This window comes from Salmo salar, chromosome ssa05 (assembly GCF_905237065.1).
Source record: "Salmo salar chromosome ssa05, Ssal_v3.1, whole genome shotgun sequence".
Lineage (NCBI taxonomy): Eukaryota > Metazoa > Chordata > Actinopteri > Salmoniformes > Salmonidae > Salmo > Salmo salar.
The window spans coordinates 76587847-76604326 of NC_059446.1; the positions used below are offsets into that span (position 1 = coordinate 76587847).

The 16480-nt window shown below is 42.8% G+C and overlaps 2 protein-coding genes across 3 annotated transcripts; both read left to right on the forward strand.

Moving 5' to 3' along the window:
- The first annotated feature begins 390 nt into the window (after window positions 1-390).
- On the forward strand, window positions 391-5103 carry LOC106595411 (pro-interleukin-16). The gene is made up of 6 exons (XM_045718949.1): window positions 391-1226; window positions 1406-1625; window positions 2303-2401; window positions 2559-2808; window positions 3401-3517; window positions 4501-5103. Exons 1-6 carry the CDS (start codon window positions 775-777, stop codon window positions 4656-4658), a joined length of 1296 nt encoding a protein of 431 aa, XP_045574905.1. The 5' UTR covers window positions 391-774; the 3' UTR covers window positions 4659-5103.
- Window positions 5104-6715: 1612 nt separating this feature from the next.
- LOC106573814 (aquaporin-10) lies at window positions 6716-15718 on the forward strand. Of its 2 annotated transcripts, none has more exons than XM_045718952.1 (6): window positions 6716-7284; window positions 11163-11289; window positions 12677-12814; window positions 12964-13082; window positions 13871-14080; window positions 14592-15718. In XM_045718952.1, exons 1-6 carry the CDS (start codon window positions 7048-7050, stop codon window positions 14598-14600), a joined length of 840 nt encoding a protein of 279 aa, XP_045574908.1. In that variant the 5' UTR covers window positions 6716-7047; the 3' UTR covers window positions 14601-15718. The 2 variants fall into 2 exon arrangements, with proteins under 2 accessions (XP_045574908.1, XP_045574907.1); XM_045718951.1 differs by having other exon boundaries at window positions 6717-7284; window positions 13871-14088.
- The last annotated feature ends 762 nt before the right edge of the window (window positions 15719-16480 follow it).

Here is a 16480-nt window from a genome sequence, read left to right on the forward strand (position 1 = left end):
GAAGAGTGGGGGGAGACAGGAGGAGTGGGGGAGACAGGAAGAGTGGGGGAGACAGGAAGAGTGGGGGAGGCAGGAAGAGTGGGGGAGACAGGAAGAGTGGGGGAGACAGGAAGAGTGGGGGAGACAGGAAGAGTGAGGGAGACAGGAGGAGTGGGGGAGGCAGGAAGAGTGGGGGAGACAGGAAGAGTGGGGGAGACAGGAAGAGTGGGGGAGACAGGAAGAGTGGGGGAGACAGGAAGAGTGGGGGAGACAGGAAGAGTGGGGGAGACAGGAAGAGTGGGGGAGACAGGAAGAGTGGGGGAGACAGGAAGAGCGGGGGAGACAGGAGGAGTGGGGAGACAGGAAGAGTGGGGGAGACAGGAAGAGTGGGGGAGACAGGAGGAGTGGGGGAGACAGGAAGAGTGGGGGAGACAGGAAGAGTGGGGGAGACAGGAAGAGTGGGGGAGACAGGAAGAGTGGGGGAGAAGGCTGTTGGCTCTGGTACGTTTTCCAAACTCGCGGGTAAACTAGACATCCCTCTGAATGGCAAAACCACCAGAGACACTCTGAGAGACTTTTCCATTGATGAGCCAGACCTCCCCAATCACACAGTCACACCCCAGGACTGGAGTAGGAGAGGCACCAACACAAAGACTACTACAGTCACTGCCAAGGATACTTCATCCTCCCAGCTGTCTAACTCTGTGAACAACTCCAATGATGTTCTAGGTGGCCCTGACCAGTCTAGGAGGCCTCACAGTAGAGACTCACCTAACCTGCCATCTCCAGTGAGCGATGATGACAAGACACCCACCAACACCCCCCAGAACTCCCCCCTTCCACCCCCAGAACACACCTCCCACCTCCCCACACCTCCCCACTACTTCCCTGCAGCCTAAACACCAACAGGGTGTAGATTCAGGCCTGGTTGCCCTGAAGAACCCTCCAGTCTCCACACACACAGCCCAGGCTAGGGTCACTACTGACCCTGCTATCCCAGTCTCACCCTCTGGCCTAGAGAGGGATTCCCTGTCCCTTCCCCTCACCTCCTCCTCCCCCAGCAGCCTACCCCTCCTCCCCACTCTGGCTCGATGGAACTCAGAGGAGGGGGGATGGAGTGATGAGGATACTGATGATGAAGGTACAGAGAAGGACGAGGAATCCACCTACGACTCAGACTCTGCAGAATCCTCGGTGACCGTCACCAGCGCCATTAGCCAATCACATCGCAGGAGCTTCTCTCTCAGGTGGGTCACTTCTGTTTTCAACTGATGATGAAAATCCTACGCTGACACAACAAGCACCATGTTTAAAAGTCCATATAGAGCTAGAAAGGTGTGATTATTGTCAGGCTACCTGTTACTTTTTTTATCTAATCATTCAACTTTATCTTTGTTTATTCCCCTACTATGTCTCTCTCCCTCAGTCTGGCAGAGCTGTGTAACTTCGGAGAGGTGGACTATGATCCCCAGTCTTCCTCTGACAGTGAGGAGTGGCCGTCCAGCTGGCCAGCCAGCCGGTCAGCCAGCCGGTCAGCCAGCCTGTCTTCTGACGTGTCGGCCCTGTCCTGTGTGTCTGTCCTGGGCAGTGATGAGTTGAACCGCCTGCTGGACGACGTAAAGGGCCTGGGGGCGACAACGCTGCAGGTACTACAAATCAAATTTATTTATTTTTATATAGCCCTTCGTACATCAGCTGATATCTCAAAGTGCTGTACAGAAACCCAGCCTAAAACCCCAAACAGCAAGCAATGCATGTGAAAGAAGCACGGTGGCTAGGAAAAACTCCCTAGGAAAAACTCCCTAGAAAGGCCAAAAACCTAGGAAGAAACCTGGAGAGGAACCAGACTATGAGGGGTGGCCAGTCCTCTTCTGGCTGTGCCGGGTGGATATTATAACAGAACATGGTCAAGATGTTAAAATGTTCATAAATGACCAGCATGGTCAAATAATAATAATCATAGTAGTTGTCGAGGGTGCAACAAGCACGTCCGGTGAACAGGTCAGGGTTCCATGTCAGTGGATGAGGTGAGGCTGGTGAGCAGGGAGAGAGGGGGAGTAGGGGAGAGAGGGGGAGTGGGGGAGAGAGGGGGAGTGCTGCTCCAGTTGAAACTGGAGCAGCAGCACGGCCAGGTGGACTGGGGACAGCAAGGAGTCATCATGCCATCTCCACTATACCAGACTAAACAACCAGCTAAAACATTACATTAGTGTTATTCCATTCTAATTAGCATTAATAATTGCAGCAGTATTTGTTAATGCTCAGCTGCCATCTTGTGCTGTTGCTGTTCTATCCCACTTCACTATCTCTCCCCGCTCTATAGAACTATGAGGATGTCCAGGTGGTGGTTCTCCATAAGGATGTTGGTGTGGGACTGGGCTTCACCATGGCAGGAGGAGTGGACCAGAACAAACCTGTCACTGTGAGTACTGCTCAACCAGTACCAATGCTTCCATGTTTCTGTGACCGACTCAGGTCGCCCACACAATTCAAGACCACATTAGCCCACTGATCTAAAGCCTAGGCATCATGTTTTTTCACTTCCTGGTCAACTCTGACCTCTGGTGTTTGTCTTGCAGGTCCATAAGGTGTTCCCGGCAGGGGTGGCTGCTAAGGAGGGATCCATCCAGGAGGGAGACAAGGTCCTGTCAATCAACGGCACAGCGCTGTGTGGCTCCTCCCACTGGGAGGTGCTGAGGACACTAAGGAGGGCACGGACTCAGGGGATGGGCGTGGTTGTCTTGAGGAGAGGGGGGGTAACAGAACCCCGTAAGGGAGGAACAGTGACTGACAGTCGGGGAGGGACACAGACAGAGCCTGCTAACACTGGTGAGATGGATCAGCTGGTTGGAGCGTTGCAGTAGCACTTTTTAGAACTGTGGTGAAACTTATCAAAAGCAGAACGACATTGATCAATGTTCCAAAGTCATTTCACAGCTTCTCTCTTATCACCCTGAACCTGTTGTTTTTCCACAGCTTCTCTCTTATCACCCTGAACCTGTTGTTTTTCCACAGCTTCTCTCTTATCACCCTGAACCTGTTGTTTTTCCACAGCTTCTCTCTTATCACCCTGAACCTGTTGTTTTTCCACAGCTTCTCTCTTATCACCCTGAACCTGTTGTTTTTCCACAGCTTCTCTCTTATCACCCTGAACCTGTTGTTTTTCCACAGCTTCTCTCTTATCACCCTGAACCTGTTGTTTTTCCACAGCTTCTCTCTTATCACCCTGAACCTGTTGTTTTTCCACAGCTTCTCTCTTATCACCCTGAACCTGTTGTTTTTCCACAGCTTCTCTCTTATCACCCTGAACCTGTTGTTTTTCCACAGCTTCTCTCTTATCACCCTGAACCTGTTGTTTTGACAGAGAACGTAGGCAAATGTGTGGGAGTAATTTTGACCGTGTGTGTGTCCTGTGTGTCAGGTCAGAGGGTGTGTGTGAGGCTGGAGAAGCACAGCAGAGACCTGGGCTTCAGTCTGGAGGGAGGAGTGGGTTCCAGCCTGGGAGACAAACCACTCACCGTACAGAAACTCTTCCTGGGTGAGAGGTCAACCTACCTACAAAATATAATAGTATTAATGAACGTTACTTGATCATCTATTTTATTCCTTTTACTGTTTCCTCCCTATTGAAAAAATGACATTCTGCTTTCATGTTATCATCTTGTGTATATATTCTGTTTTCATGTTATCATCTTGTATATATATATATTCTGTTTTCATGTTATCATCTTGTATATATATATATATTCTGTTTTCATGTTATCATCTTGTGTATATATATATATATTCTGTTTTCATGTTATCATCTTGTGTATATATATATATATATTCTGTTTTCATGTTATCATCTTGTATATATATATATTCTGTTTTCATGTTATCATCTTGTGTATATATATATTCTGTTTTCATGTTATCATCTTGTGTATATATATATTCTGTTTTCATGTTATCATCTTGTGTATATATATATATTCTGTTTTCATGTTATCATCTTGTGTATATATATATTCTGTTTTCATGTTATCATCTTGTGTATATATATATATATATATTCTGTTTATGTTATCATCTTGTGTATATATATATTCTGTTTTCATGTTATCATCTTGTGTATATATATATATATTCTGTTTTCATGTTATCATCTTGTGTATATATATATTATTCTGTTTTCATGTTATCATCTTGTGTATATATATTCTGTTTTCATGTATTTTTAAGAGGACCATAATGGAAATAAGTTTAACGTTTTTTGTCGTCCTCAATGATTTAAAAACTGCAATAATGCATTGTGTCCACACATATTGTGTTTTTAAATGGCCAAATAAATCAAATACATTTATTGTATATCACCACATGGTAGAGGAGCTGACCTTTCTATTGAGGTCATTCAAATGAAAGTCTCTTTAGTCAGCCGAAACACATGTCAAACTCCAAGCTCAGACCATTGGTTATGAGGTGTCTGATAAAGATATCAAGGTAAACCTCCACTAACAATAAGCCCCTCTTCTCTTTCAGGTGGTCCAGTGAACCAGGTGTCTCCAGGGGACGAGGTGTTGGAGATCGAGGGTGTGAGCTTGGTGGGCCTGAGGAGGCTGGAGGCCTGGACCTTGATCAGAACACTGCCCCCTGGGCCTGTGGATGTGGTACTACACTGTCCTCACAAACCACAGTGACAGGAATGAACATTGACATGCACCCTCGATATGCTTATAACAAAGCACTGAAGCATTGTACTCCTATGTGGTTGAAGTGAGGGTTGCCAATCTGATTTTGGATCTGTGGTTCGGGTCAACTTCTACCTCAAGTGAGAGGGATGATATGTATTGCACCAGTCATACAATAACAAAGCACTGAAGAGACCAGTACACATTGAGGAGAGGGCCTGTCTGTATATAGGCTCAACCCAGGGTATGAAGAGGGAGAGACAGATCAATACAGAGGTCATTTATTTAATTTTGTAGAAATATGCTGTATGTTTCTTTAATACCTAGTCTGCCCATTGTTTTATTTGATGAAATGTAAGGAGTTTGCATATGGCTGTTGTAATATATATTGTGACTAGAACGTTAATAATCATCCTCTGTCTACTTGCTGTTAATAAATCCTACAGTAACCCCATGGTTGAAAACGGTCCCTGTTTAAACACAGTACATGGCGGCAGGTGGCCAAGTGGTTAAGAGCATTAGGCCAGTAATCGACTAGGTGTAAAATATGTTGATGTGCTCTTGAGCAAGGCACTTAACCCTAATTACTCCTGTAACTCACTCTGGATAAGAGCATCTGCTAAACTACTCTAATGTAAATGTACATTGTTTTACTGACAGGGGGCGCTAGAGGATCACATATTATCTGCCCACAGATGTACTCTGTTCTCAGGGATAGGTGTGTGTGAGTACATGTGTGCACATGCAATGAGGCTCTTAGGTGTAGTTTATAGGCCTATATGTGTTTATGAATGTCTCAGTGACACATCGCGTTCCAATTACACTGATTAATGTCACTGATTAACGTCACTGATTAATTAGCAACAGGTCAGGTCAGAAGACACTGCTCTTGGTGGGATGGGTTCTCATTGGATGGGTCTCCCTCTCTGACACCTGGCCATGTGATAAGATGGCATTAGGCAATAGCCGATGTAAGACTAAGCTTAGCTTTTTCTGCCTTTAACAAGAGAATAACGCCAAGTCATTCTTTACTGCTCCCCACTGTGACCTTTAGTGAGCTAGTGATACTTCATAACATTTCAACCAAGCTGCGTTTCATTAGCATTTGTCTTCCCTGCATCATTATCGGTACTGTCTTTTTATTATCCTGAGGGTTTCATCAGGGCCTGTTCAGGAGAAGTGACTTTTCATAACGTTCAGATAGAAATGTATTTTCTAGAGCAGACACATGGGTCTGTCATGTAGAATATAGAGTTGTGCCAGCTCTAAGCACATTTTTGCTTCTTTACTTTACCTGAAATTGAAGGGCAGTTCACTTGCCTTCCTCAGTTGTGTTTGTTCGCTCTTTCATTTTTCTCTGTGATTTATTAATTACAGTAGATTACTCAACACTGTTACAAGAGTGGTCAATGTGGTTATATTGACCTATCTTATCACTCTGGTGGAGTTGTCAACAAAGGCTTAATTAATGATTAGTCGCCTAGTTGGCACAGCCCTACATTAGGTTTGCCAAAAGAACCAAAGGGCAGTGTTGTATGATTTTGAAGTTCTTTTGAAATGTACTAATATTGAAGAATCAGAATACACAAATGTGCATGCACGCACACGGACACATGCACAAACACACACAGATGTGTTGCAATAGTTCATTTTAAGCCCAGATAAGTAGATCTCGGGTTAAAACTATGATGATGTTCTAATTATATTTATATCGGAACAAAACAGCTCAAATGTTACCTTGGTAGCTAGGTGGCTAGTTAGCTTGGTAGCTAGTTACCTTGGTAGCTAGTTAGCTTGGTAGCTAGTTAGCTTGGTAGCTTCAAGATAGCTATATCAATCTGGGATCCGACTTTTTTCTCAAATGACTTAGCTGGCTAATTGACTTCCACAAGCATGGTAAGACAAAGGAGCTCAAATGTTTAATCACACCAAAAACACAGCAGATACTGTTTGTTTAGAAGAAGGATGACATTTAACTAGGATTTAAAACTAGGTTTTATGCAGTTTAGAGTTCATGGTTATGGAGGCCAAAGTCTGATTGATGAGATCAGATCCGATACTTTAGTTAATGGACAGTCAGCCGTGTGTGTGTGTGTGTGTGGTTGACGTGGATTTGATGAGGGGACAGGTTGGACACTGATAAAGACGGTAACTAGCTAGTAAAGCAGTGCACGGGGAAAGATGATGACGGACATTAGGCGACAGACAGGTGAAGATGACAGCTGTTATTGACTGAATGACACTTTTTATTTTTGACTTTGACAGTGTATGAATACCACTTTGACTCCAAGATTCTGCAGAAACCCGTTGGTCTGCGTGGGTATCTGATCTGCACAGAGCATCATACACACACATAATCTGTAGGCTGGCCAGGTGTAAGCTACAGGTTTAGGCACAGATGCGTATAGATGTGACAGAGGGACAGGTCCAGGTTAACAAACAGGTATTGGGGATGAAGGAGAGAGGGCAGGTACCAGACAAAGATCCCTGGCCAGTGGCCCCAGAAGTCAGAAAGATGGGGGTTAAGGGACCCAGCTTTAAGCCCCAAATGGAGGGGGTGAAGCGGACTCTGAGGGTGACGAACCCCTTGGCTCGGGAGTGTTTGGGAGAGCTGATGGGAACATTTGTTCTGCTGGTGAGTAGCCTAACTTCTAAAGCCTTACTGTTCAAAATGGAAAACATAAAACACACAATTTTTATAGACAGAAGAAAAATATATATAATATATATATGTATGTATGTATGTATGTATGTATGTATGTATGTATGTATGTATGTGTGTGTCATATGCACAGTACAATGAAGTGCTTACTTGCAGGTTTTCCTCTTGACATTGCAACCACAAATAAGAATTGAGAACCTGAGTAAACCATCAGTAGACAAATGACCACCAGTCAACACCACTTATTGCAACCATGTTCATTCATGCAGTGGTGTAAAGTACTAAAGTAAAAATAATTTAAAGTGCTAATTAAGTTGTATTTATTTTTTACCACTTTTACTCCACTATATTCCTGAAGAAAATAATGTACTTTTTACTCCATACATTTTCCCTGACACCCAAAAGTGCTCATTACATTTTGCATTCTTAGCAGGACAGGAAAATGGTCCAATTTATGCATGTATCAAGTGAACATCCCTGGTCATCCCTACTGCCTCTGATCTGGCGGACTCACTAAACACACATGTTTCGTTTGTAAATGAGTGTTGGAGTGTGCTCCTGGCTATCCGTAAAATAAATAAAAAAATACTAGAATATGGTGACGTCTGGTTTGCTTTATATAAGGAATTTGAAATATTTGTACTTTTACTTTTATTTTAGCAATTACATTTACTTTTGATACTTAAGTATATTTTAAACCAAATACTTTTAGACTTTTACTCAAGTAGTATTTTACTGGGTGACTTTCACTTGAGTCATTTTCTATTAAGGTATCTTTACTTCTAAGTATAACAATTGGGTACTTTTTCCACCACTGCCTACTTCGAAATGTGAACATATTTTTATCAGTATCCTATTACAGTAGCTTATGAAAAAGTAATTTGGTACATTATGACTTGATAAGAAGTTGATAGCTTGAAGCTATAACCAGAGAGGTTTTAGCTGTATGGCATCTTTGTTCAACTCTGAGCGGTTGTTTTGGGCCAGGCAAGTTAACCCCCCTCCCATTTTGGCACCGTGACTCGCTACCCAAACCAGATGCAACTGGTTTTGAGTGGCCAAGAGACATCATGTGATCTCCTACTGCTATCTAGTGGATGGACTGGGAATCAGACAGGGAATATAGAAATATACAAAACATTAACAACTCCTTAGAGGTTGCTGGATCGAATCCCCGATCTGACAAGGTAAAACTCTGTCGATCCTTCCCTGAACAAGGCAGTTAACCCACTGTTTCCCGGTAGGCCGTCATTGTAAATAAGAATTTGTTCTTAATGTAAATAAGAATTTGTTCTTAACTGACTTGCCTAGTTAAATAGAATAATAAAATAAATAAATCATTTCATAATTAATAAAGATGATTGGTTTTCAAATTGACAAAAATCTGGTGTTTATGTCAAACAGCTTTGTTATATTTCAGTCTTCTGTGATGTATATAAGTGTAATATTGGGATGAAAAGTCAAAACTGAAAACATTTAATCTCTATACAGTATGTGACATGGTACAGGTGTCTTCTTTTATAACCATGTGTATACTTTTGGTTCCAAGTAGATTTGTTTAAGACTACTAAGAATCACTCTGTGACCCTGATTTAGCCCAGTGTTGTAAAAAACTAAAAATGTAAAAAGGAATAGTTTCACCATAATAAAATGAGAGTTCAGTTCATGTAACAGGGTTGACCTTAAAATTAGGGACAGACGTAAATTATTATCACATGAAAAAAAAATCTTCAGAAATTACTTTTTCAAAGCAACAAAATAACTAGGGTTTTTACAATGATGGTGAAATGATGGGGTTAAGTGGGTTAAAATGTTCCTAGATGTCACATGTCAAAATAACACATCTTTATTGCATTTACATGATAAAATATCTGATGTATTGAATTCTCCATCTGGCGTATATTAAAGGGCATTTAATATAACAGGCTTTTAAAATTCAATACTGGTGAACAATTTAGAATTGAAATATCAAAGGGACGCAAAAGGCACTCTTTTCATGGAACGACCCATCTACTTTTAATAAACTACTTCTCCTTATCTATAGCCTTCAATAAGCCACAATACTTGTAAGACTGGTTATCTAAGCTGGTCTCTGTTAACCTGTTATGGCTAGGGGGCAGTATTTTCACGGCCGGATAAAAAACGTACCCGATTTAATCTGAATATTACTCCTGCCCAGAAACTAGAATATGCATATAATTATTAGCTTTAGATAGAAAACACTCCAAAGTTTCTAAAACTGTTTGAATGGTGTCTGTGAGTATAACAGAACTCATTTGGCAGGCCAAAACCTGAGAAGATTCTGTACAGGAAGTACCCTGTCTGACCATTTCTTGGCCTTCTTGATTATCTCTATCCAAAACAGGGGATCTCTGCTGTTACGTGACACTTCCTACGGCTCCCATAGGCTCTCAGAAGGCGGCAAAAAGCTGAATCGTGGCTTTGCAGGCCCTGGTTGAAAAACATTAGCGCATTTGGATAGTGGCCGGTCAAAGTACTATGAGACTCAGGCTCGTGCACGAGGGGATCCCATGCTTTTATTTTCTCTCTCTTTGTACGTACACACGGGCTGGGCTATCTACTCAGAATATTGCAAAATGTGCTTTCACCGAAAAGCTATTTTAAAATCGGACACCTCGATTGCACAAAGGAGTTCTGTATCTATAATTCTTTAAATAATTGTTATGTTTTTTGTGAACGTTTATCATGAGTAATTTAGTAAATTCACCGGAAGTTTGCGGGGGGGGTATGCTAGTTCTGAACGTCACATGCTAATGTAAAAAGCTGGTTTTTGATATAAATATTAACTTGATTGAACAAAACATGCATGTATTGTATAATATAATGTCCTAGGCGTGTCATCTGATGAAGATCATCAAAGGTTAGTGCTGCATTTAGCTGTGGTTTTGTTTTTTGTGACATTATATGCTAGCTTGAAAAATGTGTGTCTGATTATTTCTGGCTGGGTACTCTGCTGACATAATCTAATGTTTTGCTTTCGCTGTAAAGCCTTTTTGAAATCGGACAGTGTGGTTAGATAAAGGAGAGTCTTGTCTTTAAAATGCTGTAAAATAGTCATATGTTTGAAAAATGGAAGTTTTTGTATTTTTGAGGAATTTGTAATTCGCGCCACGCCTATCATTGGATATTGGAGCAGGTGTTCCGCTAGCGGAACGTCTAGATGTAAGATTAAGAGCCTTTGAACGGGGTATGGTAGAAGGTGCCAGGTGCAATATCGTTACAGTTTATACTGTATGTTAGTCCATGACCGTTAGGTCTATTCCAGCTTCTCCATGTGTCTGTGTGCAGGCTGTGACCTTGCTCAATCACACAGCTGAGGAAGGGAAAGTGCTAGAACTGGATGTCCTTCTAGCCCTGGCTGCAGTGTGCTGTACCTGTCTGTTCATGTTCCCTCTCTTTCTTTTACAGTATCTCCCTTGAGCTCCTCTCTATCACATCCCCTCACACCCCCTTAACCTCTACTCTACTTGTGCTTTGCTTCTCTAATTCTTTCTCCCTTCCTCCCTCTTTCTCCCCTCCACACTCTCATCTCCTCCCTCATGGTATTCTTTCAACCTGGAGTCAGGGGTAGACGTAACATAGAAAACTTAAGTAATGTGAATAAATGAAGGTTAATATGTGATAAGTAGTAATGGACAGTCACTACCATCATGGGACTTTGTACCCGAAAATGAACCGACCTCAAAAAGCACTAATCGCTCAGCACTAAACGTTGAATATCCCGGATTTATATTTATTATGTTACGTCTAGTCTATGAGACCAGACTGCCTCTTTAATCTAACTAGACTTTATCTCTGCCTCCCTTCTCTCCCCCTCTGTCTTCCTCTAGATGTTTGGCTGTAGTGCATCAGCCCAGGTGAAGACCAGTAGAGAGACTAAGGGACAGTACCTCTCAGCCAACATGGCCTTCTCTGTAGGGGTTATGTCTGCCATGTACCTCTGCAAGGGGGTCTCAGGTAAACCCTACTACACCTTTCATCCCAAACCAATTCCCATCCCAATCCTGGGAATAGACTAAATACTGTCATTTTCTCCACTTTAAACAACAACTCATACAGTATACAGTATGTACAGTACAGAGGATGCTGGTGGGAGGAGCTATAGGAGGACGGGCTCATTGTAATGACTGGAATGGAATTAATGGAACGAAGTCAAACGTTGTGTCCATATATTTTATGTGTTTGATACAGTTCCAATAATTCCATTCCATCCATTACAATGATCCCGTCCTCCTATAGCTGCTCCCACCAGCCTCCACTGGTAGAGTACATTGCTGCTTCAATGACAAACTGATAACCCTAAAATGAATACACACAGCAATTTCTCCAGTGTCAAATCAACACTAACAGCCAAATATGTTATCATGAAAATGTTATTATTCAACACAATACAAGTATTTAATAAGGCCTTATTTTGAGGGCCTAGTTTTACCCTGACACAGTAGCCTGCAAATCATGCTCTTCAGGCCTGCAAGTCACATTATGATGGCTTGCAAAGTGATGGAATCCATATTGGAATACAGACAGAGTGGGGATATCCAACATTTTGGCTAGCTAAACCATCTAAACTGGAACCACCATTTCAATAACGGGTGCAATAAATCCAACTAACAGATTGGATTAGTTTAGAAAAATGTATGTTATTTATATTTAAGTAGCATAAGATTAATGAATCAACAGTACATGCAAAAGTCATAGATATTGAAATAAACGATTCCAAAAATCCACCTGCAATAGAGCATGCTGGGAAATATGATAATGATGGATGTGGTTTTGGTTTAACACTGGTTATTAACACCAACGCTTGGGTTCTTTTTACAACAATGGGTGTTAATGTAACACTTACAGAGTTAATTGAACACCTGAATCAACACTAGGAATGTTACTGAAAAATCAACACTAGGTAACACTGGACAGTTTGCTCTGCACCATGACTAAGCTTGATTTCATTAGCGTTTCTTATATGTCTGAACTCTCCCATTCTACGTATTTAGACCATACTGTCAATGTCAGTCTGGCAACAGTAATAGACGTAGGGGTGGTGTGAAATGGTCACACCAGCGCCCAGACTTCTATATGACTAACATTACTGTGGTCACACAGTGCTAGCTGTCTAATGTCCTGGTGATTCATTCTGCATCAGGCTGTTACTGTAGTGGCCACAACTCTCCAAAGTCTCACTCCCACACTCATTCTCACTCTTTTAGTGTGTGTGTGTGTGTGTGTGTGTGTGTGGATGTTCACAGATTTAGTGGGTGAGATCATGAACAGGAGGTTGACTGATTCTCTCCCCCTCACTTCTCCTCCCCCCTCCGTCTCTATCTCTCCTCTCTCTCTCCTGTAGGAGCCCATCTGAACCCAGCGGTCACTCTGAGTTTCTGTTCGTTGGGCAGGGTGCCCTGGGTGAAGCTGCTCCCATACACTCTGTGTCAGGTGCTGGGAGCTTACCTGGCCTCTGGCCTGGTCTTCCTGGTCTACTATGGTCAGTCAGACACACTCACACACCAGTCCCACCAATCACTGGTGTCATGTCAGCTTGTTACATGCATATTCAGTAGCATAGAGTAGTAAGACATGATATAGTGTGTCATGATGACTGTCACTGAACAACCAGCTCCCTCTCTCTGTCAGATGCTATCATGGACTTCAGTGGACGGAATTTGACAGTGTATGGGGCTAATGAGACGGCGTCCATCTTTGCCACCTATCCCGCAGCGCACCTATCTCTCAGCAGCAGCATCCTAGACCAGGTCAGACCAATATGATACCGTATGAAGCAGGAACGGATGATGGTGGGTCATCACTAACTCAAAAGGCACTCACTCATCTGAGCCATCTGTGTTGCAGGTGAATGGTAACAGCTGAATAAGATGAGAAAAGAGGAAACCCACACACTGATCTTGATAGTATCACTGCTCTTAACTTTACGTATTGGCCTCAAGGCCTTCCTCAGAGCGTTTGGCCTTCGTCACTAACCTCCACAGCCACAAAGTCATAAACCCTGCCTATTTTCTACAATTTCTCTTCTTAAAATCTGATTTTAAACCTAACCCTAACCTGAAACCACACTGCTAACCTTATGCTTAACCCTAACCTTCAATTAAGATTACATTATCATCAATTGTTACGATACAGACAATTTTGACTTTGTGGCTGTGCTATCTAGTGGAAATCATAATGGTGTCATAAATGTGAAGATTCTGAAATAAGAAAGCTAAATGAAACTGGGTGAATCTTTTTTTAACAACTGACTCAGAGCTTGGGACTATAAGGTTCTATCTGCATTTTGTCCAGATTGAGTTATTGACATAGCCTTGTTCTGTTCAATGTTCTCTACCTATATAGTAGTCTAAATTCCCCAATTCATGTTAAGTGCAACAGAATACAAGATAACATTGTTGACACCATTCAAACCAATGAGGGATTGGAACTTTAATAAAGCCAATTATTTCAGAATCATCTTTTTGCAGACAGAACCTTATCGTCCCAAGCTCTCATCCTGCATTTCCTGGTTTCACAAATTTCTCATATTCTATAGGTGGTGGCCACTGCCATGTTGATGCTCTGCATCCTCCCATTGGATGACCAGAAGAATAGTCCTGCCCCCGATGCTCTGATCCCGCCCATCGTTGCCGTGGTAGTCCTGGGGATCGGCATGTCGATGTCGTCCAATTGCGGCGGCGCGATAAACCCTGCCCGTGACCTGGGGCCACGCCTCTTGACACTGACCGCCGGCTGGGGCACTGAGGTGTTTACGTACGTCTAACACACTTTGACCTGAGTCAGCAGGCGTGCAACATGTCAGGTATTACATGAAGTGGTCAGTGGGTCAGTTAGGTGCACGGGAGAGAAGAGTGAACCATATGAAAGGAGTGGCCTACTCCTGGACTAGAGGTAGATCTGGTTTGTGTGTTTGTGAATGTGTTGGTGCCAAGTGTGCCACGCTCAGGAGGCTGCTGAGGGGACAATGGCTCATATTAATGGCTGGAATGAAGTGAATGGAATGGTATCAAACACATAGAAACCATGTGTTTGATGTGGTCGATACCGTTCCATGTATTCCATTCCGGCCATTACTATGAGCCGGTTCTCCCCAATTAAGGCGCCACAGCGGATACCAGTGTGCTAGACCAGGCACATGATGGACACACATGGCACAGACAACATATTTCAATTTGGAACTGGGAACAAGTTGTTAAAGTGAAGTTGATTCACTTGCAGACTTGGAAACTAATCCTCCCTCCTCCTCGTCTCTCTAGGTGTTATAACTACTGGTTCTGGGTTCCCATGATGGCTCCTCTGCTGGGAGGGATGCTGGGCTCTGGGATGTATCTGGTCTTCATCGCATGGCACCTGCCCGACCTTCCAACGAACCGCCCCATAGACAGCTCCTCTACCAAGCCCACCACCGAGGTGTGGAAGCAGCCCCCAGCACCAGAGAAGGAAGGGGTGGAGTTGAAAACTGCCGTTTTCTAGAAAGGGTAGAGGAAGTCACGCCGACTGTTGAAGTGAGAATATTGAGCAGAAATCTTTTCATTTGAATCACTGAATTCCAACTGACTTACCAAGAGACTCCTACTAGATGTGACCCACTGGGCAAAAACTGATGAATCAACGTTGTTTCCATGTCATTTCAACCCCCAAAATTAATGGGATGATGTTGAATCAACATGAAAAACTGATTGGATTTGCAAAAACTCATCAATATAACGGCATTTCATCTTATTTTCACCCAACTTTTCACCTAATTCCAATGTTGTTGATTTCACGTTGACAACCCAACCAAACGTCAATCAAAACTAGATGTTGAACTGACTGCTTTGCCCAGTGGGGAGACATTTCTCTGGCTGTTTCCTATAGGAGAAAGGACATGCTAACAGACTGATGGGAGAACATTTGTCCAAGCCTCCTCTCCTGTCATTTTGATCTATTGAGATGCTACTGCTGATTGAGGATCAGGTGTATATATTAGTAGTGAGCTTCAAAAACACATAGTCAGAGGTGAAAGGACAAATTGATATTATGATTAGAGCCAGGCATTCTGGTTGTTTTTTGAGGGTTTTATCTTTGACAGGTAATTTACAACATTATCCACTGGGTTTGTTGCAGGCTGAAAATCCAAGGAAATGCTCTATAAATTGAAACAAGCAGTCTCCAATCAATAATGAATTGTTTGGGTGTGAGTGAGTTTTTCGGGAGGGGGGGCATCTAAGCTAGGGGAGGTGTCGCTCAAGCCAGGGGAGGAGTAGCTCAACGAAAAGTAATTGCACAAAGCCTATTATTTGGCAGAGAAAGCTATTTGTATACTGAACAAAAATATAAACGCAACATGTAAAGTGTTGTTCCCATGTTTCATGAGCTGAAATAAAAGATTCCAGAAATGTTCCATATGCACAAAAAAAAGCTTATTTCCCTCACATTGTGCACAAATTTGTTTACATACCTGTTAGTGAGCATTTCTCCTTTGCCAAGACAATTCATCCACCTGACAGGTGTGGCATCTCAAGAAGCTGATTAAACAGCTTGATCATTACACAGGTGCACCTTGTGCTGGGGACAATAAAAGGCCACTCTAAAATGTGCAATTTTGTCACACAACACAACGCCACAGATGTCTCAAGTTTTGAGGGAGTGTGCAATTGGCATGCTGACTGCAGGAATATCCACCAGAGTTGTTGCCAGATAATTGAATGTTCATTTCTGTACCATAAGCCGCCTCCAAAGTCGATTTTGAGAATTTGGCAGAACGTCCGACCAGCCTCACAACTGCAGACCATGTATAACCTTCTTCACCTGCAGGATTGAGACCAGCCACCTGGACAGCTGATGAAACTGAGTATTTCTCTCTATAATAAAGCCCTTTTGTGGGGAAAAACTCATTCTGATTGGCTGGGCCTAGCTCCGCACTGGGTGGGCCTATGCCCTCCCAGGCCCACCCATGGCTGCACTCCTGAGCAGTCATGTGAAACACATAGATTAGGGCCTAATGAATTTATTTCAATTGACTGATTTCCTTATATGAACTATAACTGAGTAAAATCGTTGCATGTTGCGTTTATATTTTTCAGTATAGATCAGTGATTATCCTGTTGGGGATCTTATCCCGGTATTGGGATTCATTGTCAAGAGACCACGGCGGGAAATTCAA

Bases quoted from the DNA above. Each gene is read 5' to 3' on its own strand.
- LOC106595411 (XM_045718949.1), top strand. From the start codon at position 775: ATGATGACAAGACACCCACCAACACCCCCCAGAACTCCCCCCTTCCAC. The intron at 1,227-1,405 runs GTGGGTCACTTC...TCTCTCCCTCAG, and splicing joins CGCAGGAGCTTCTCTCTCAG to TCTGGCAGAGCTGTGTAACT. The intron at 2,402-2,558 runs GTGAGTACTGCT...TTTGTCTTGCAG, and splicing joins ACCAGAACAAACCTGTCACT to GTCCATAAGGTGTTCCCGGC.
- LOC106573814 (XM_045718951.1), top strand. From the start codon at position 7,048: ATGCGTATAGATGTGACAGAGGGACAGGTCCAGGTTAACAAACAGGTA. The intron at 7,285-11,162 runs GTGAGTAGCCTA...GTCTTCCTCTAG, and splicing joins TGGGAACATTTGTTCTGCTG to ATGTTTGGCTGTAGTGCATC. The intron at 12,815-12,963 runs GTCAGTCAGACA...TCTCTCTGTCAG, and splicing joins GGTCTTCCTGGTCTACTATG to ATGCTATCATGGACTTCAGT.